General features: G+C 43.1%; 1 protein-coding gene across 4 annotated transcripts in view; it reads right to left on the reverse strand.

The window, feature by feature from the left end:
* CACNA2D3 (calcium voltage-gated channel auxiliary subunit alpha2delta 3) overlaps positions 1-21327 on the reverse strand; it is a 511446-nt gene that overhangs the window by 25082 nt on the left and 465037 nt on the right. For 2 of the 4 annotated variants that reach the window (XM_060271434.1, XM_060271432.1), the window contains 4 exons: positions 19042-19117; positions 17287-17339; positions 15964-16019; positions 12184-12295 (listed from right to left, as the gene is read on the reverse strand). In XM_060271434.1, coding sequence (XP_060127417.1) covers positions 12184-12295; positions 15964-16019; positions 17287-17339; positions 19042-19117 — 297 coding nt within the window. Of the gene's footprint in view, positions 1-12183; positions 12296-15963; positions 16020-17286; positions 17340-19041; positions 19118-21327 lie in introns of those variants that run through there. The other 2 variants (XM_060271436.1, XM_060271435.1) reach the window with 2 other exon arrangements.

Raw genomic sequence — 21327 nt, forward strand, 5'->3', positions numbered from 1 at the left:
TGCTGGAGCCGGTGCCCAACGCCCCCTGGGAAACTCCAATTGTCACACCCGTCAAGCCTAACGGTTCGGTCCGCATCTGTGCAGACTACAAATGCACCATAAACAAGGCTCTCACGGCCCATGCATACCCAGTGCCAGTGGTCAGCCATGTCCTCGCCACCCTGGCTGGGTCAAAAATCTTTGGCAAACTGGACTTGGCCCAAGCGTATCAACAGTTGCCTGTGGACGAAGCCACAGCAGAGGCTCAGACGATTGTGACGCACAGAGGGGCATTCAGAGTAAAGCGGCTGCAATTTGGCGTTAGCGTGGCACCAGGCATATTCCAGAATCTAATGGACTCTCTCCTTAAAGGGATTCCTGGCGTCACCCCCTTCTTCGATGATGTACTGATCGCCGGGCCCACACCAGAGGAATTTGAGGACCGCCTCCGCTCCGTCCTGCACCGTTTCCAGATGGCGGGCCTCAAGGTGAAGCGGGAAAAGTGTTTACTGGGAGTGCCGCAGGTGGACTTTCTGGGATTTAAGGTGGACGCAGAAGGGGTCCATCCAACCGGTGACAAGGTACGGGCCATTTGTGAAGCCCCAGCGCCCAAGAGCAAGCCCGAACTTCAGTCATTCTTGGGACTATTGAACTTTTACCATGCCTTTCTTCCGCATAAGGCAGCGGTAGCGGAGCCCCTACACAGACTCCTAGATAAAAGGGCCCCTTGGGTGTGGGGCCAGCGACAAAGGGCCGCATTCCAGGCAGTCAAGGACTTGCTCGTCTCGAACTCGGTCTTGGCACACTTCGACGAGAGGCTGCCAGTGGTGCTGGCATGCGACGCCTCTCCCTATGGCATCGGCGCTGTCCTGGGACACCAACTCCCGGATGGAAGAGAGGTGCCGGTGGCATACTTCTCCCAGACGCTTGCTGCAGCCGAACGAAACTACTCACAGATTGACAAGGAGGGTCTGGCAATCGTGAAGGGCGTAAAAAAATTCCATGATTTCTTGTACGGGCGGCCCTTTACCATAGTGACTGACCACAAGCCGTTGCTTGGCCTGTTTGCCCCCGAGAAGCAGACCCCCCAAGTGTTGTCTCCACGTGTCCTCAGGTGGTCAATTTTCCTTGCCGGCTACCAGTATGCACTAATCCACCGCCCTGGGAAGGCGATGGGCCACGCAGACGCCCTCAGCAGGCTACCACTACCAGAAACAGGCCCCGACCCAGCGCCTGCGCAAGAGGTTATGACCCTGGAGCTGCTTCCCGACCGACCCATTCAGGCACAAGAAGTTGCGCACCATTCCACAAAAGATAGGGTCATCTCCCGGGTCCTGGACTGGGTGTGGCGAGGATGGCCCAGCAGCAGCCCCGGGCCAGAATTCGCTGGCTACACAAACCGCAAACATGAACTGTCGGCCCACAAGGGGTGCCTGTTATGGGGAAGCAGGGTTGTTGTTCCCCAGCCCCTCCGCAAAAGGGTCCTCACAGCCCTACACGAGACACACCCAGGGGTAGTGAGGATGAAGGCCCTTGCCAGGAGTTATGTGTGGTGGCCGGGGATTGACAGAGAGATAGAGGCCTGGGTCCAACACTGCCAGACCTGCCAAGAATCCCGCCCGGATCCCCCAAGGGCCCCAGTCCAGCCCTGGGAGTCCGCCCGACATCCATGGTCACGCTTGCACATGGACTTCGCTGGCCCCTTCCAGGGAAAAACATTCTTCATAGTGGTGGATTCCTACACCAAATGGCTGGAGGTCGCACTGGTACCGTCCACTTCTACGGCGGCAGCCATCCGGGTACTACGTAAGCTTTTTGCAACCCACGGGCTCCCTGACACCCTCGTCTCGGACAATGGAACCGCATTCACGTCAGAGGAGTTCCAGACCTTCACAGCGCAGAACGCCATCCGCCACATCCGCTCAGCACCATTCCACCCTGCCACCAATGGCCAAGCGGAGCGCATGGTGCGGACCACCAAGGACAGCCTCCGCCGCATGACACAAGGGGACTGGGAATACCGCCTTGCCGCATTTCTTCTAGCACAGCACAGCACCCCAAGCACAACGACGGGCCGGAGCCCAGCTGAACTACTAATGGGCCGGCGCCTTGCAACTAGACTGGACCGACTTCACCCCGACAGAGCTCAGGATGAGGTAGTGGTGGGGAAAGGCAGGAACCCCCGGACATTTGTGGCCCAGGACGCAGTGTACGCAAAGAATTTTGGGGCAGGCCCAGCATGGGTACCCGCCACAGTCACCAAGGTGACCGGTCCCGTGTCGTACGAGGTACTAACGGAAGGGGGGCAATGTTGGCGCCGCCACTGCGACCAGCTACGGCGACGATTCCCAGGAGGAACCCGGGAGGAGAGCGGGACAGAGGGGTCCCAAGGGGACAGCAGGGCAGTGAGGCCTGTAGAGCGAGAGGGGTGGGCAGGGGAAGCAGAAGCAGTAGGCACAGAGGGGCGCCCCGAGGCTGGAAGGACACCGGAACCAGAGCCACAACCTAGTGGTTCAGTGGCGCCAGACCAGACAGCCCCGGCACAGCCAGCAGCCTCGGAACACGAGCCAGAACCAGAACCCCTGACCAAGGAACACCCCAGGCCACAACGCACACGGAGGCGGCCAGCAGACCTTGGGGACTACGAATGCAACTTCCCGGGCAGGACTGGAACTTAGAGGGGAGGGGTGTTATGTACTGAGCTGAATCCTAGAACAATAGGATTCAGAAACAGCGGGAGCTACCCAATCCAACTCCAGGTGGAAGTGAATCCGCAACCTGATTGGCCTGCTGGAGCAGCCAATCAGGCGGCTGGCAGAAGTGAATCTGCTACCTGATTGGCCTGTAGGAGCAGCCAATCAGGCTGCAGGCAGAAGTCAATCCACAATATAATTGGCCCACAGGTGTAGCCCTGAAGTAGCCAATCACGCAAGGCCCATTGTGTAAATAATGTATATAAGCAGATGGTTTTGGGAAAAGAGCCATTCTTCTTCTCCTCTTCTCCTTGATGACTATGAGCTGAATAAAGAGCATGAAATTCACTCTCGACTCCGAGTACATTTCACTATCATAAAGGTGAGTTAGTGGCCCTGTTTTATTTCTATTGTGTGCAATCTTTAAAGATGCCATTGTTAAAATTTAACTAATGCTACAGATTTCAAAACTACTACAACAGACAAGAGGGGAAATCATTTGCACCCTGAAAAGGCAGACATATAAGATGGGGTTGAACTGGGCCACTTTTATTTAGACCTTAAATTGAAATCAGCAGAGGGGGATGGCTATGGGGAGGGAACTAACTTAACTGCATAACTGTAGACATTGGGTGACCCACCCTTGCCTAAGGAATTAGGGCACAGCTTCCAAGCCTGCCCCGACTCCCGGGCCACACCCTGAAGGTGAGAAGGGAGGCCTTATCTTGTCATGCCCCACCTCGGGACTGCAGAACCCCATGTGGATGAGGGAGTTTGGCCTCAAAGGAGGCCCCATCTCTCCTTCTGAACCGTGGAGTCCAAGAAGAGACCCTCGGGGCCGACTCATCACCTAAAAGCTGCCTAAAGGGCATCACCAGGCTAAACCAAACTATTTATTTTCCTGCACCTAAACTGCCCAAAGTGACCAAATCAAGATCAACCTATTTAAACAACACAGCATACCATATAGCACTCCGTCCCGCTATTCAGTGTGAAGCAGGCAAAAAAAACACTCGAGATCCAAAATGCAGATTGGGAAAAATTCCTACATGGCCCCCTACTGGGAGACAGGCAAGGAGGGATGAGTGCTGCTGCAAACAGAGACGCTGGAGGGAAGGCAGATTGTCCCTTAACTAGGGATCAAGCCCTGCCCACTCACTCACTCAGGCCACCATAGAAATGCGCCAATTGGGGCAGGGAATTTTCCTTCTCTGCCTCTCTTGCCCAACAGCTCGCAAAAGCGCCCAGCCTTCTTGGCACCATCTAGGCCTTTTGACTGAATGTTCATATGTTACCGAGGCTGGTCTGTGAGATGTGCTCATTTTTCTTCTCCATAGGATCAAGATTTTACTCTAAAGATTGTGTTGCAGGAAAACCTAATTGCTTTCCTGCTTCTACCAGCGCACAGCTTTAAAATGTATTTTTTTATTATTATAAAAAAAAACTTTAGTTTTGATTCAGCTAAAGCGAGTTGTGACTACACCAATGAAACAACTTGAACTGAATGAAACAACTCTGCTGAAACCAGTCTAATACCTGTTTTGCTTTCAAAGTGGCTGAGGCTGCAATCCTTAACACACTTACTTGGGACTAAGGCCCAATACGCTCACTGCAACTTGTTTCTGAACAACCATACTTAGAGTTGAACAGTCAGTTCATTTTTGCTGGATTGGGACCGCCACCTTATTCTGTCGATAGTATAATAGTGTGAATCTACTTTTAAAAACGACATTTTAAATGAACAAGAATAACTTACTGGAAAATGCTAAAAAGCAATCCAGTTTTGTGTTCTTGTTGACAGCCCCCAATGCTTAAAAAAATATAGGCCAGCTTGTTTTCAATTGCTTTTTAAGTAGAAGATTTAAAAGATTCATAATCAGTGGGATATAGGATGACAAAAAATATCGACTGGGGCAGCCAAACCATAACCATAATGGCATTCTTATATAATCCTTATTTTCTTTCAGGCTCCTACATTCTCTAATGCGTCTATATTTTGGAAAATAATTTAAACATTGCACATCATGAAGTGCAAGTTATTTCTTCATATCAAGTGGAAAGAAAGAAAAGTAACCCACACCCATGTATTGGATGTTGAGGACTAGATTAATTATTTCCAGGTTTCGATCCTGGGTTTTCTTCTTCCAAGCCTAAGAAACTAGCAACTGCATCACACTTGGTTGAGATGAGGCCACTTACTATATTGCAGTTTCCTGAAGGGCGACTGAACCCATGAGAGTACAGCTGTTCACATGTTAACTATGGTGGATGAAGCTTTGGTTGGGAGGATTAACATTTAGTTCAATATGTGCAAGTAGGCCTCTTTTCAATCAGTTGGGGCTCCTAGTCATAGGGAGAAATCCTCTACCAGCACTGGGGTGAATGCATGTAAAAAGCGCACCCCAACCCCAATACATTCAACTTTCCCCCTGATGTATGTGCATTGAGAATGAAGGTCTGCATTCAGCTGAATGCAGTTAGGAGTCTCACTTTGAGCAGCAAGAATATTATTAGCGAAGAATTGGAAGAACGAAGAATTACCAACGATAGATGAATGGCAGAAGGAGATGACAGAATTTATGGAACTGGCAGAGTTAACCGGGAGACTCCGAGACCAGAGGGAAGAAGTGGTGGAAGAAGATTGAAAAAAATTCAAAGTGTATTTAAGAAATAAACATATCATTGAAAAGAATTAATAGAAGTTTAGGAGGTACAGGGAGGTTGTAGAAATAATATAAGTTTAGATAAATATTGATATGGATGTGTAGTTATAAATAAGCAGTATGTGTAAGATTTTGTGTTATGATATAAGATTAGAAAAAGAATAGTTATAAGGTAAACAAGGTATAAGAACAAGAATATGTGTAAGATTTTGTGTTATGATATAAGATTAGAAAAAGAATAGTTATAAGGTAAATAAGGTATAAGAACAAGACTTAGAAATTACTACAGAGGATTTACAATGTAACACAGTTGGAAGGGGCATGAGGAAGTCACAGCCACTAGAATTGATACAAATTGAAGTTTTGGAATTTTTCTTTTTCTTTTTTTGTCTTTTTGTATTTTTTGTATTTGGTACTTTTTGTATTTTGTATTTCTTGTATTTTGTCTATTTTTTTGTCTTTGTGTGTTACAAAATAATAAATATTTTTTTTGGGGGGGGGAAGGAGTCTCACTTTGATCAGGAATCTTGATTTCTGACCACAGAGAGGACAACATCACGGTTAGACTCACCCTTTGGAGCTTTAGGGTGGGAAAAGGAGAGAGGGCAGGCCTGGTACTCACAGGGTCACTGGAAGCAAGGCCAGTGCGTGGGGCAGTTTGAGTCCTCACATGGTCACCCAAATACCTGAGGAAGGCTAGAAAGTTCCACACCTGTATAGGTCCAACTGGATCCAACTGAATGCTCGTAAGCTGGGGTAGGGCCTGTCACTGCTATGCCCCTCCACCACCTTATTCACTCAGCACCATTAAGTTTTTTATTTCTTTATAAAAAATATTTATATAGCGTACAGAAAACATCTAAGCAGTGTACAGCAAAACAAAACGGGCAAACACTTGGACACTGACTTACAGCAAAGCACTATACAAATTTCATTAAATAAGTAAAACTATAAAGGCAGAAAATGTCATAATTAACTGGCCCATTACATAAAATGCACCCAACTGAATGTTGTTGCATGAGTAGGACTTGGGAGAGGGTCAGAAAGTGCGTCTGCAAAGGCTTTCAAGCCAGATTAATAAAACATTTAGAAAGAGGTGGTGTCAGGGGGCTAATTTAAGTTTACTCTTCCAGATGTGGTACCTCACTGGACCTAGGGGCACCACCTCAAAATTCATATGCCAATATGTCAGCAACAATATTAGGCATCACATTTCATCATTATAGATTAGGGAGAAGTGCTTAACCCGGTTGTAGGATGCAGTTTTAATGCAGGGAATCTTTATATAAGAAATCTCCCTTTCCTATGAATTCTGAACTAAGAAAGTCATGTGAAAGCACTATGCTGTCAGAAACAGAACATTTGAATCTGCCCAAAGTCATAATTTGTTGATTGTTAATGACAGTAATTGAATAAATTACACAGTGAACGAAAGTGTTCCTATGAGCCTCTAACACTTACTCAAAATCATTTCTTTTTGGTTTACCATTGCTTCCAGAGAAAAATAATGAGTGTCTTGAGATTAGAGTATTACTAACATAGGGAGGTTTTCTTTCCACTATGGAACTCAAAATGATTTTCTATGAAAATTATCTTAGTTTATTATTTTTTAAAATACTATAATTTTCAGTAAACTCAGTTTCCAACTCACTTCATCCAAGTACTGCTGAATTATATTATTCTGTTTGACCTGAAATTGTCTTTAAAAGAGTCGGCTGGATTTCTGTCTTTCATCTGGGGAGAAAACTAGCCCTGTTAAATCAAATCTTTTCTTCATTTAATTGAAGCCTTTTTGAATATTGCAATAATAATGAAAGGCTGTCATCCTAAACACACTTACAAGTGAGCAGGACTCATTCAATTGAGTGGAATTTGTTTCAGAGTATGCATGCTTAGGGTTGCATTGTGAATGCTTTTCAGAGTTCTCAGCTCTATGAGAAAGGGAAGCCTAGTTTGGCACCAGGGCCTGGAAGCCTATGGCCCTTGCAAGGGCATTCTGGAGACCACAGGAAGTTCTGTATCTCCCCCTCTGAAAGAAGAGATGCCTTATGTTGGCAGTGGAGAACCAACCTCATTGGGCCCCTCTGCACCACCAAAGAAAACTCTGTGGCCTGCCATCATTTGAGGGTGTAAGAAAGCATTTACATATACTTCAGGCATAAAGATATAATGGTATAGGGGAAATACTTTCCCACAAAAAAGCAAACACAAAGCAGACATTAACCCAGAGGTTATTGGGATATACTGAACATTATTTTGTGAGGAAATCCTATGCCTATGTCTAGGACAGCACAAAGATGCATGCCTTCGTATTGTTCACAAGGACCTAAATCAAGAAAACATTGGGATTGGACTGTAGAAGAAAACTCTAGGAAAGGACAGAGGAGGACAAATAATGCCACTCCACCCACACATTTGTCCCGCCATCACAAGCTAAGAAGGGAAATGGTAGTTCATCTCACTTTGCTTTTCCTTCCTCATGCATCCACTAATACACACTAAGTGGAAAATATCACACTAATTGTATTGACTTAAAATACAGGCTGCGACCATTTTGGGTCCAATATGAGAGCAACTGCACACACACACAGGGCCGTCTTAAGCATATCGGGCGCCCGGGCGCCGTGGTGCGATGATCGCTCCGGCGCCCCCCTGCCCGACCCATTTCTCACCGCGGCGGGTGGGCAGGCGCAGCATCGCTGCAGTGGGCACAGCCACACGGCGCCCCCCCTGGCAGCCCGGTGCCCCCCCCGGCTTGCCTTAGAGCCGGCCCTGCACATGCAGGGAGGTGACCTAAAAACATAACAAAAAGGGCCAGAACAGGGCAGGGGCAGAATGAGATGTTCACAGGCTTTTTCAATGTTGTTCCAAATATGCACGATTTCACTTAAATGCATGGTGCCTTGGAACATAATCCCTTTTTTAAATTGAGAAGTGCCTGTATCCCCTCAAATCTCATTTAAGGAAGGCCAGTCCAGTTAACCTTTTCACATTCCAGAGGCGGATTTAGGGCAGTGTGTCTAGTTTCACTGCACTGGGTGCTGAGCCTAGGGAGTGCTGCAACTATGACGTAGTGAATTTAGGCAGCACAGAAGGTAAGAGGTGGGGGGGTGGGGGAGCGCTGAATTTTGGCCTTACACAGGGAACCATTGAAATTTGAAAGACCAAAGTCTGCCCCTGCTCCTTCCTAGGTTGGTATATTTAGGCATAAAGATGTAACACAGTGGAAATCCTTCTTAGGACTGACTTTGCTGGAAACTCAAACAATTGACGCAGATGTTATTGGGTAACATTAGTCATTCTCTTGTGGAGATATCTTACGCCTGTGGGTAGAACTTCACAAAGCCACATGTGTCCATATAGTTCCATTTAGCAATGAGGTCTACATATCCTAGAAATATGTCTTAAGATACAAAACTTTAAAACTATGAATCTTCACTTGTTTAGTTGATTCTTGGTGGATGCAAATAAATGGTCACATAGGAGAACAAAGTGCAACTTGATGAGTAATGTGTGGTTTGACAGCTGACAGCCATTAGCTTCAAACAGTGAGAGTGCATTCCAAGGACACTGGACCTTCTGATCGTGGTCCCATTTTTGGATCCAAGTAGCTTTCCCCTTAGATCAACATGAAATATTACATTCTGAAGCCACAAGCCTCGAACTTGCCAGCTCTCGGTTTGTCCCCTCATGACCTCAGAAGTAGAGCAACACAACGGAAAGTCGCCTGGTGACCTTCGGATTGCAATGCCACTCTCAAAAAGCTTTAAAAATGTAGTAGTTGTGCCATATGAAAATTTAGTATTCAGGCACATTTCTGACGTTCTCAACAAGAGAAATACAAAAGCCACCGACAAGTCCTTCACTAGAATTAAGATAAATGACATAGAATCATAGAATCATAGACTCATAGAGTTGGAAGAGACCACAAGGGCCATCCAGTCCAACCCCCTGCCAAGCAGGAAACACCATCAAAGCATTCTTGACATATGGCTGTCAAGCCTCTGCTTAAAGACCTCCAAAGAAGGAGACTCCACCACACTTCTTGGCAGCAAATTCCACTGTCGAACAGCTCTTACTGTCAGGACATGTTTTAAGGCTTGCCTCATCTTTATTACTCAGCACACTAGGGCTACATGCTAGCAACAAGACAGATTTGCTAGCATCAGAAAATTAACCATTACAATTATCCCTTTACAGCACAATCCTTGTTTTCCAAAAAATGTTTTCATGCTGAATTTATATGCTTCCCATGTCAAATGCCTGGTTTCAAGATGCAACACTCAGGGTAACTTGGATTCCTTTTCAGTTGTGGACAATGCCACAAACACTGATTTATCTCTTGAGGGAGGCCTTCTTGGCCCAGTGTCTCTGATAAGCCACACACACACACACTCTGTAATGTTTTCATTACAGCACTCCTATTTTTGTGCAATCTTATTAACCTTATTCTTTGCTTAGGACCAAAAGTGCAGAGTATGAAGAATAGAATCATAGAACTGTGGAGCTGAAAGGGACGACAAGGATAATCTAGTCCAACTCCCTGCAGTGCAGGAATATTTTGCCCAGTATAGAGCTCAATCCCACAACCCTGAGATTAAGAGTATCATGATCTACTTATGACTCATAAAACAAACATTTTTTGTGATCATCCTTGAACTGAGATATGGCTGATGAAAATCCTGGCCTTTAGCAAATGATATTATATTATTATTATTATTATTATTATTACTGCTACAGCTACTGCTACTACTATTATACTGCCCTTCATCTGTTCACATAGATGGTTTATATTCTATTTTTTGTGATGGCATTTTTAATTGCAAGTTATAAAACTGTTTAAAACTGTACTTTATATTGTTGTAACCCACCCCTTAAGGTGAAGAGTGGATAAACAACAACAACAACGGCCCATCTTTCTGTCTTGCAAAGAAAATGTCTCATCTAGCATTTCACACTTCTCCCTAACCCCTACAAGGAAAACATTCCACTTGATTCTGGTAAATCAACCAGTAGTTTTGAATATCGTACATGAAACTTGCAATCCATAATGTATACTGCAATCACATGTATGTTTACTTCGAAGTCTGTCCCAGTGATTTCAAGGCATGTTAATCCCAGGTAAGGATGGGGGTGAAATTTATGTAGTTCACATTTTAATAAAAATCCAGTAATTTTCACTGAACCAATATACAAAAAACCCATCTTTTGAAATACATGCACCTCCAAATTTTATTATGCAGCTATCCAACAAAAAAATGCAAATAAAAGTGTATTCTAGGGGGCAGGTGTGCAAGAAAAAATATTACTAAAAGTAAAATTCAAAATTGTTATGCAGGAAAATTGGTTGCAAGAATGCATATAATAGGCAAAAGTGTATACAAAAAGTGTATTGAGAGAACTTTCATGTGGATGTGGTTCCTGAGTATTGTGTTCTGAGGCATGATAAAGTAGTCTGGAGAAAAACTAAGATGTGGAGAAAAACTAAGCAAACACAGAATCATAGAATTATTGAGTTGGAAAGGACACCGAGGGTCATCTAGTCCAACCCTGTGATGCAGTTGCCTAAGTTATTTGAAAGAGAGGTCCCTATCTTCTTGTGACTGTAGCTCCTCTATAGCTGAAAATACAGCTAAAACTAACAGAAAGAGGGTTGAAAAATGGATTTTTAATTCCTCTATGCTTGGTGCAATTTGAGGCTACAGAGCCAAACTCCAGAAAATTTACCCTGTACTTGGAAAATCTTATATCATGCACACATATAAATAATATACAGTGAATTGTACATTTTATTTAGCAACGTTGGCCCTTGGCTAGCAATACTGAAATTGATACAAATTCTTAACAATAAGCTGAGGAGGCTTTGATCAACAAACTTCATTAAGGGACTAACAGAAACTGCTCAATAAAGCTGACATTGTCAATTCAGACACAAGGACTCAACACTCTATCCAACTTTGAACTCTGCATCCTGAAATCAGAAGAAAGGTTGGCTGTGTAGCTGTTCCCTAGGTTGTGAGGCACCTGCAATGGGACTATTCATCTGTGATAAGAGCTTCAGAACAGTTTTAGAAACAATGTGGACACCGGGTTTGTTGATAGATTGCAAAGTTAGCCGCTAGGAGAACTGCAATTTATAACTAGTTAATAAGCTAATGGGACCCAGGTGGCGCTGTGGGTTAAACCACAGAGCCTAGGGCTTGCCGATCAGAAGGTCGGCGGTTTGAATCCCCGCGGCGGGGTGAGCTCCCATTGCTCAGTCCCCGCTCCTGCCCACCTAGCAGTTCAAAGGCACATCAAAGTGCAAGTAGATAAATAGGGACCGCTCCGGCGGGAAGGTAAACGGCGTTTCTGTGCGCTGCTCTGGTTCGCCAGAAGCAGCTTTGTCATGCTGGCCACATGACCTGGAAGCTGTCTGCGGACAAACACCGGCTCCCTCGGCCTATAGAGCGAGATGAGCACCGCAACCCCACGACTGGACCTGATGGTCAGGGGCCCCTTTACCTTTTACCTAATAAGCTAATAAGTCAGATGGTGATATGGTGATTTGAATATGGGATCAGACCCAGATCAAGCATGTGATGCAACTAGTTGCTATTGTTGACTCTTTGGACCAGCAGAGTCCTGGTGCCTAGGACCACACATAAGTCTCTTTCAATAAGCTAGGGTAACTCATATTTTTATATATAGCCAACACATTGCCTGGTCTCCTTGACAAATTTATGAACATCAAACTTTAACCATTATCCATTCTCCCAGAATTAGACTAGACTAATTGCAGCAGTTTGTAGCGCAGATTTTGGTGTGAAGTTTAGAATTTCACAACCAGTAAGAATTAAAGTACTTACTTGAAACAATCATCGCAATCAATATTGCCAGTGGTCTCCTTGATTGTGCGTTCAGAAACAAAGGCTGGGTATTCGGTGTCACAAGGCTCTAGGGTTTGTTTCAATCTCTGAGCTAAAGCAAATAAAAGAGATTGATGGAATTTGGTAATAACTTCACTCAGAATCGTACAGTGTAAGATACTATATCAAACGCCTTACAGTGGATGAAAACATTACTCTGCTTCTGCCACCCTGTGATTTATATAGGTAATGCATAAACTTTATTTTACAATTAACAAATCCATTTATGAAGAGGATGTTATTTTTCTAGGGGATGTTATTAAACTAGATATTCACAATTTGCCCTTCGCTAACCTAGGGTGCACAAACATTTCCGAAGTGAAACTACTGTATGTGCATGAACAAATGTGACTTTAGTTTCTAGTATACAAAACAACAGGGCTGAAGGTGCTGTAAACGCACTCTCTGACCAACAAAGCCCAGTTAGCTGGCATACACTTGCTGCTGTGCTCATTCTGGCAGCATCACAGAGGCTGGGAAGAACAGTGTGAACAGACTAGATAAGGCTGAAGGCTGTACCACAGAGGTGGTTTAACCTGTGATCTGCAGACTGCATATGTCCCCCAAGGGGTTTTTGGTGGCCCCCAAGACCCAGTAAAAATTGTCAATTTCAAATTTGTTTTAAAAGTTATTAGTTTTTTTTCTTTTTGCTGCTCCAATGGGTCCCCTAATATGATGGGGGGGGGAAATTGTATTCCCTCCCAATATCTCTAAAATGTGTGTTTTAAAAAATAAATATTTTTGCATGCTTGCTTTGATATGCGGCTCCCAGACAGCTGACCATGGGTCAATATGTCCCTCTGCCCCCAAAAGGTTAGGCACCCCCTGCTATATAACAGTATTTTCGTAGAGTTTGACAAGAGTGCCTAACCAATAGTATTTTATTATAATTGCTAGAGTATCCACAATTAGCTCTCATCTGAAAAACTCAACTGAAGGCAAAATCTTTTAAATTGATGAACGTATCCAAAATAAAATGCACTTGCAGGGGGTCCCCCACATTCTTTTCACGTATACTTGACAACGGATGTGAACACACACATTCTCATTTCTGCCCAATCATCTCCATTCTTTATGCCATATACTGGCTACCCCTTAGTTGGTCTGGGAGTACCTGATGCCATAGGATTCTTGCAGTTGTGAGCCCTGATTGGAGACTGGATGTGTGGCCAATAGGAGCCACCTAAGTCGCCATCAATTTTACAGATCAAAACGTGGATCGCAAGCATCATAAAGGAATAATTCCAGGAATATTTCTCACAACCACAACACAAGGATTGGGGTACTTTGAGCGCTCTGTTCAGGAAAGTAGACGCAGTTGATTTGATTCTCAATAGAATAGAAAGAGAGGAAGACAACTCAGGCATAGGGACTCGGTGCTCCCAGACTTTGTTGGGCTCCAGCTCCTATCATTCACGGTGACAGGGACTGATAGGAGCTGGAGTCCAACAACATCTGGAAGGCCACAGTTTCCCCATCCATGTTCTAGTTTCTGAACCTGCTCTCTTTAATGCCTGCTAGCCACCTTCCATATCACTGCCAGCTCACCCACTTCTAAACTATAGACACAAGCTGCATTAAAATGATACCTTTCTAGTGATCAGGATGAGGGGGTACTTTCCAGTCTCCTGGTAATTAAAGAAAGGGATCAGGTGAAGTGTATAATTACATGCTCTGCTTCCAGCTATAATGTGAATGAATACCCCTCAGGCTCAGTATCTTTATCTAGTGAGGTAATGGCAAACCTTTGCCCTTAAGGAAGGTTGCAAGGTAATAACACTGTTACAGTGGCAACACACATTTATTTCTATTTGTTTTGAGGAAGAAAGTCACGGGCCGAAAGGACATTTCATTGGGCAGCGTAACGTGTGCCATTGGGAGGGGGGCGGGGCAGGGGTCGCATAAGGACACTGCATGATTTGATCAGTACTGCCCCAATCCAGCAGACCAGAAGAGCATCAGAGGGCTACATTCAGCTGCTGTGTGCTACATTCTCCTAGCAGACTGCCAATGCTGGAAATGCTAGCAAAATGACCAAGATCACAGCCCAGATGGTCTGCTGCACTTTGCATTTCCCTGTAGGACCCCCCCCCCCCAGGTAGGAGGAGCTGCACCAGGAGCTGTGACTCAAGGATAGAGGGCAGATCTTTCCCTCTTTGTCTACGGTAATGCAGTGGTTTGCCCCAAAGACACACATCTCATTCAATCACGTGGGAGAAACTAAAAAAGGTACCCTCAGGGATCACTAGAACAGGAGCTAAAACTATCCCTGGTCCAGGAGATTCATAGAATTGAAGAGCTGGAAGGGAGCCTGGGGGGTCATCTAGTCCAATGGATGAATATCAACTAAAGCATCTTAGACAGATGGCAATCTAACCTCTAATTCCTCCACTTTATATGTGGTGAGGGAACTTGGGGGCAGTGCTATTTTTCTAGAACCATAAACACCTCCTTTGTTTTCTTAGAGTAGCAATGGCGCCCACATGAGAGGTGCCAAACTGAGTTCCTGTGAGTTTCTCCCTGAGAAAAAGCCCTGCTTGGGCGCATGATTTCACTCAATTTCTCCATTGGGAGAAGAAAGTCTCCAACAGCTTTTCAGGCGTGGAGGTCACCATGAACAGTTTATTTATTTTGTCTAAAGGTTTGTTTTTTTTTAAGTGGCAGCAGCAGCAATAGCTTTGGCAATCTATTTACCATTTCACACCCCTGGATTTAGGGTTTTCCCAGGGGGGAAATATTCAGGTAGTTTTGCAAAGTGGACTTTTTTGCGCCAGGGGGCCCTGGGATGAGAAAAAGAAAAGTCTTTGCAATTTTATCAGGGGGGGAAATGAGTTATGGGAAATTTCTGCTCTGCTCTAAGTTCAGTGTCTGGGAGAAGGGACAAATAAGGAGCTCTTCCCAGATTGCTCAGCTGGGAATACCGTTTCCAGCCCTGGAATGGGAAGATCAGCAATTTGCATTGGTCCCCCTTTCTCTTTGCCCCCCACAACCCTCTGGAGAATATTTAGGGAGTGTGCAGAAGCGTTGCAAGAAGGAGGTGGAACTGCTGAAAACTGCTTCCCTCTCCCTTCTGCTGACAGAAGCCTTACTGTCCCTTGAGCCCAATGAATGAAATAACTACAATAAATCAACAGGTAAGAAAGCTACAAAGCTCACTGTGGCTACAATCCTAGACATAATTACTTGGGAACAAGTCCTACTGAACTCAATAGGATTTCCTTTTGAGTACCCATGCATAGGATTGTGCTGTAAGAGAAAAAAAATGATCTGCAATCTAGAGAATCATATTGGACCAAAGGAGGAAATAAGTTTTGCTCTACAATATTCTCTTTTGCCTTTGCTGAAAAATGAAAGTGTTATTCCAAATGGTTAAACATTTTGCTTTATGCACTGTAATCTCACTGCAGTTTTCAAGCAAGGCTGCCATAAGATAATGTAATGGGCTTTGGCTGCAGTCTTCAAACCACTTACCCTTAAGTAGTCTCCATCATCTTACTATGCTTGACCCACAGGTTTCAGGACTGTAGCCAATGCCTGTCATCAGAAGCCCGCATGTGCAATGGAAAATGTCCCTGTGCATGGCAGGCTTCCCTTCTCATAGCAGAAAACTGGAAGTGCCTGCACACATGGAGTTCCATGGATCTTTTGGAATGCTGCCTTGTGTTTATAAAAGCAAAGAACATATTTGTTAATGTCGCCATGAATACAAAGCGTGCTTACCCTTTGTTGTTAGATCTGAATGCCACCAATTGCATAGATTAAATTCCACCAGAAACCTAAACCACAAAAGATCAAATATATCAAATGATTACATCTGGCATGTTCATACCATTAGCTGTCAGTAACAGGATTCCTTTCATTCTATTCAAAATAAAGATAAATGTAGCTTAAGATGAACTCTTTTCTACGGTTGTTAATTTTAACCCAGTTGACTTGATCCTGCCATTCCAAATTCTGCTAAAATTGGTATTCCATTGTATAACCAAGAGATTCCATAGGTAAAACATCTCATAGTTTCTAGTGTTTGGCAGTCTTCAGCTATCTTAGCTTTCAGATATGTTGCAGAGTTATTTTTCAGTACTGTCTATTTTGATTCTCTAATTAAAAATAATATGTAGATTGAACTTTCATTGCTCCTGTATTAAAATTCCATGGCTGTGGTACAAACCTTCATTGCTGTGGTACAAAAGAAGAAATGATTATTCCCATTCTAGCCTTCATTCTATGCTATGGTACGACACTGGCATCCTAGATGTTACTGGACTTCAACTCCCATCAGCCCCAACCAATATGATCTATGGTCAGGGATGATGGAAGTTGTAGTCCAGCATCCATCCTTGCTATAAAAAACAATGTTTTTGATCATAACTATGTAGGGTGCATATTGCTTTCTTCAACTTGATCTTAGTGATCACTAAATTTTGATTTTGAATTTTACAAAGAATTTCATTGGCAATTAGTAAACACACCCACACATATTTTTTTTGTTCCTTTCAAGAAATTCAGCTTAAAAACTGCATGCTGGAAGTTTGCAAAACCAGGTCAATCATATATATATTCATTGGTTTGCAGATAAGATTATAATAAAAATGTTAAAGGTGTTTTGTACTATCTTAGTGTGGTTGAAACTACTCAAACATTTGTCCATTTTCATTTTAAATATTATTAGATAATGACAAGACTTTATTATAATGTAAGAAACACAGATAGAGCTTGCATAAGCTTCAGGTGTGACAGCCTATGTGTTTGAATCCCTTATGAAACTGCAGAAGAGAAGATCCTCTGAAAAAGTATACTTGCTTGGGAACAGCCCACCCAAGCAGCACTGGAAACAGCCAAATATTCATATTAGATTTCACTGCAACCACAATAATAAATTTAGTTTGCATGTTGGAAATGACTACATCACAAAAACAGGTTTTAAGCATGTTCTGAAATTATGCACAGGAGATTTGAAAATCGAGGCAAATTGCTGTATACATGAAAAAACATGCAAGATGGAAAGGTACAAATAATCTTCAAATCTTAGTAAGTGTTACTTACAAGACTAGTTCAGTCACAATCCATTTTATTGCAGCAAAGAAAGCTTTATAAGGCTGGAGAGAAGCAATTTGTTTAATCAAAAGACTAGAATATATAATATTTAAGTGCACCAAGTGATGGATTTATGTAATATTTCAAGAACATATAGTCTTTTGGTGGTAAATACCACCCCTTCAAGATTTTGTGGTTCAGTTAATTTTGTAATACATTTTTAAACAAATGATGATCAATATAATCAGTGGCCCAGAAGGGAAATGACTAAAATGAGTATTTGATTATTATTTTTTAATCATTCAGTGGCTACTATTTCCCAGGCTTGAGCTCAGGAGCAGATTCTGGGAAGTGCAAAGATCTGCAGGAAGGATGAGGAATCTACTGGTGGATACATTTTGTCAGAGGAAAAGACACCACCAGACGTCTACCAGTGATGACGTCTACCTGAAATGATTAGCTCTGAAACCAGCAGTAAGTGGAATGAAAAAGTAGAAAACAAAGCCTTGTATACTTCCTTACCTTACTTTTTCTATTCTAAAAAGAACATGATGGATCATAAAACAGTGAAGCTAATGATTTCTAATGAAGGTTAGGCCGAGGTAGAAAACAAAATTCTTTCCATTGCGACATTTTTATTTATTTTTGCTTCTGAAGAAAAATCACCCAAAACTGAAGAAAATACTTAAGTCTGTTTCTCAGTTCTCTCAAAATATTCAATCATAAGCCAAAAAAACATTCCATTTTATTGTATATAATAAACGGTGAAGGTTTGGTGTGCTTCCATCACTTTGTGTTTTCAAATTTAAGAAATGGTAGGTACAAAACTAAGCTTACTAATCTACAGAGCTTCATAATTTTACAGAATTCTACTCATATTCTGTTGACAGTTTCAGCAACCATCACATTGATGACTAATAAATAGGCAAGGATTCTATTGCAAGTGAATTAAAAATATTCATGCTATATAACTGCCATTTTGGGGTGAGATCTAGTTGTGGCAGTCTGCTTGCACGATGAAAATATGCTTGTGCAATGGGGCTACCACTTTTTCTTCTTCCCCCTCTAGTCCTCCCTGAACCCAAACAATCTGCCCCCCCTCCATTCATTAACCATACTCACAAATCTTGCAGCAAATCCTGAGGCTCAAAATACACTAGGCCTCTCTTTTTATAATTTTAATAAAGGTGCATCTGGAGGAAGAAGCCTTTTTGTAGGTCTACAAGTTAGATGCTTAGAAAATGAATCTATTGTTCATTAATGGCTGAAGTGTTGCTGGTTTTAATGTTAAGCTGTGGGCTATTGAAATTCCCCTCGTAATTTAAAATATAGCCAATGTTTATAGGCAATTTACAAACTCCAGAAAGCAGGTGTTCATAACAGACAAAGACAGCGACAAAGCTTTAGTGCTAGTCGGGGAGAAAATGCTACCGTAGAGTCTTCGGAAATGGCAAATGTGGATCACACTGGGTGGTATGCAACTCAGAGTAGACCCATTGAAGTTAAACTTAGGGTCATTATTTTCAGTGGGTCTACTCTGAGAAGGGCTAAGATGAATACCACCCATTTGTCTTGATTTATTCCAAACCATTTTTCTCGTGATATGGAAGAGTGCTGAAAGGCAATATGAGAAGACTTCTGAGGCTTCTGAGAAGACGTATCGTAAAGATAACACATATATACTGCATTTCCTCTCTCTCTCTCTCTCTCTCTCTCTCTCTCTCTCTCCAACAATGTAGGGATGTTCATGTTAACTGTACTTACATCCAGTAAGCTATGGGCGCTGTCGCTACTTTCTTTGGTTGTTTTGCACATGGCTTGGTAGTCATAAAGAGTAATTCTAGAGAGAAGAATAGAGAGAGAAAAGGCTTGAGCAAAAGGAAGAAAACACATCTGGGGAAAACCGGGTGAAATACAGCAGGACTTGCCCACAAGGCAAGTAGAACAAATAAACATTTAAAAGGGAGCAATGGGGTTAGAAAGGATCATTAATACATATTCCAGATAAAGAAGAATAAAAGGCAAGGGAAAGAAAATATTGTAAAGTCTGTAAGTATTCAATAAAGCTGTGAGATTTTTTTAAAAAGGTATAATTAGAAACACTACAGACATAGAAAACAAAATGGGGGGGGGCACGTGCAAGGACAAAGAACACAAGGAAATGGGTAGAATGCACTCCATGCAATGCTAAGATAGCCAACCCTTGGACCAAAATTAAGGGCCAAAGCACATTAAGATTCAGTTAGTTTCAAAGGGAAAGAAGAAGAAGAGAAGAGTTTGGATTTGATATCCCGCTTTATCACTACCCGAAGGAGTCTCAAAGCGGCTAACAATCTCCTTTCCCTTCCTCCCCCACAACAAACACTCTGTGAGGTGAGTGGGGCTGAGAGACTTCAGAGAAGTGTGACTAGCCTAAGGTCACCCAGCAGCTGCATGTGGAGGAGCGGAGACGCGAACCCGGTCCCCCAGATTACGAGTCTGCCGCTCTTAACCACTACACCACACTGGCGGTGTGCTTAAATTTCTACCATTATAAATCAATGGGACTCAAAAGTGTTTAACTTTGGGATTGTCACAATCCTGTGGTTGCATTTTGGCTTTAGAAATCATTTCCAAAGCAAGTAGACTGAAATATTCTTGCACTTCCATTTTTTTTTTTGTGGCCTCCTAAGGTGTAGGCGGTTGAACCCAAAGTATATAGACAGTTCTATATGATCAGCACAAGGTGGGCTGCCACATGACTTCTCCAAAATACAGAGCAAGGTAGCAACCGAGTGATGAAGGAAAGTTTTCAACTATTTGTCCATTTCGTCTATTCATTTTACATTTCATAAAAGCGGTTCAAGCACAGACCTCGTCTGCGGTAGTTTTATGGTGCTGTTTTATGGTGAAGTAAGAAGAGTGGTGGTTTGGAACATGGGAGAGTCAGATTTAAATGTCCATAAAGCTTATACATTGAGGTGCTACATTTTAAAATGGTTTGAAATGTGACTTTCTTCATACTTAAAACATATTTTTTTAAAAATAGGACCCACAATGTGACAATATTTGCAGAACTATCTTCATGAAGCTCAATGCTGACTACATTCAGCCACAACAAAACCTACAGTTTTAGAATTGCCATTCTAACACAAGTGGTTTCTCTTCTTCCCCACAATACGTTGCAGAGGCTGAATATGTCACAGTGGGCAATTTGCCACAGGTCTCTGTGACCTAGAGGAGAAAGAAAGAAAGCCATTTGGAGTTGGATTAGCCCTTTGGCTAAGAACAGATGTATGAATGGAAATGAGGACACAATTTTCTTATAGAATGAACAAATTTGTTTGGTGTGTTTGTGAGTGGAGCTGGATATTATACAAATTGTTCCGCTGTGCCTCTGAAACTAGTGAAAGAAACACAAAGGATGCCTTTTTTAGCCAAAGATGTTCAATGTACATTATAGAAGAGGTAGAAATGTACAGTGCAGGCATCCCCAAACTTCGGCCCTCCAGATGTTTTGGACTACAATTCCCATCATCCCTGACCACTGGTCCTGTTAGCTAGGGATCATGGGAGTTGTAGGCCAAAACACCTGGAGGGCCACAGTTTGGTACAGTGGGTGCAGTGCTCCTTAGTCAACACTACCTGCTAGATCAGCAGAAATTGGGTTTAGAAAGGGGTATGTTAATACCTAAAATTGTAGAGTTGGAAGGGACCACAAGGGCCATCTAGTCCAACCCCCTGCAATGCAGGAATCTTTTGCCCAACATGGGGCTTGAACCCACAAGCCTAAGATTAAGAATCTCATGTTCTACCATCTGAAATACCTGCTACCTGTCACATTGGTGGGGATGGGTAGTACATTAAAGGAAAGGCACTCACTACAGTTAAAGCAGTAGCTCCCAGTAGGTGGTCTATTGGCTAAGGAAAAACCGTGTTATGACCTTGGCTGTCTTCCCCTCTCCATTTCCCATTGCCAAAACTGGAACAGGATACCATATGGGACTTAAAAGTAACATAATTCATGGGTTACAGTTGAAGACCCGGTGTCCAAATGATCATTATAGAAGA

Source organism: Zootoca vivipara, chromosome 2, assembly GCF_963506605.1.
Source record: "Zootoca vivipara chromosome 2, rZooViv1.1, whole genome shotgun sequence".
NCBI lineage: Eukaryota > Metazoa > Chordata > Lepidosauria > Squamata > Lacertidae > Zootoca > Zootoca vivipara.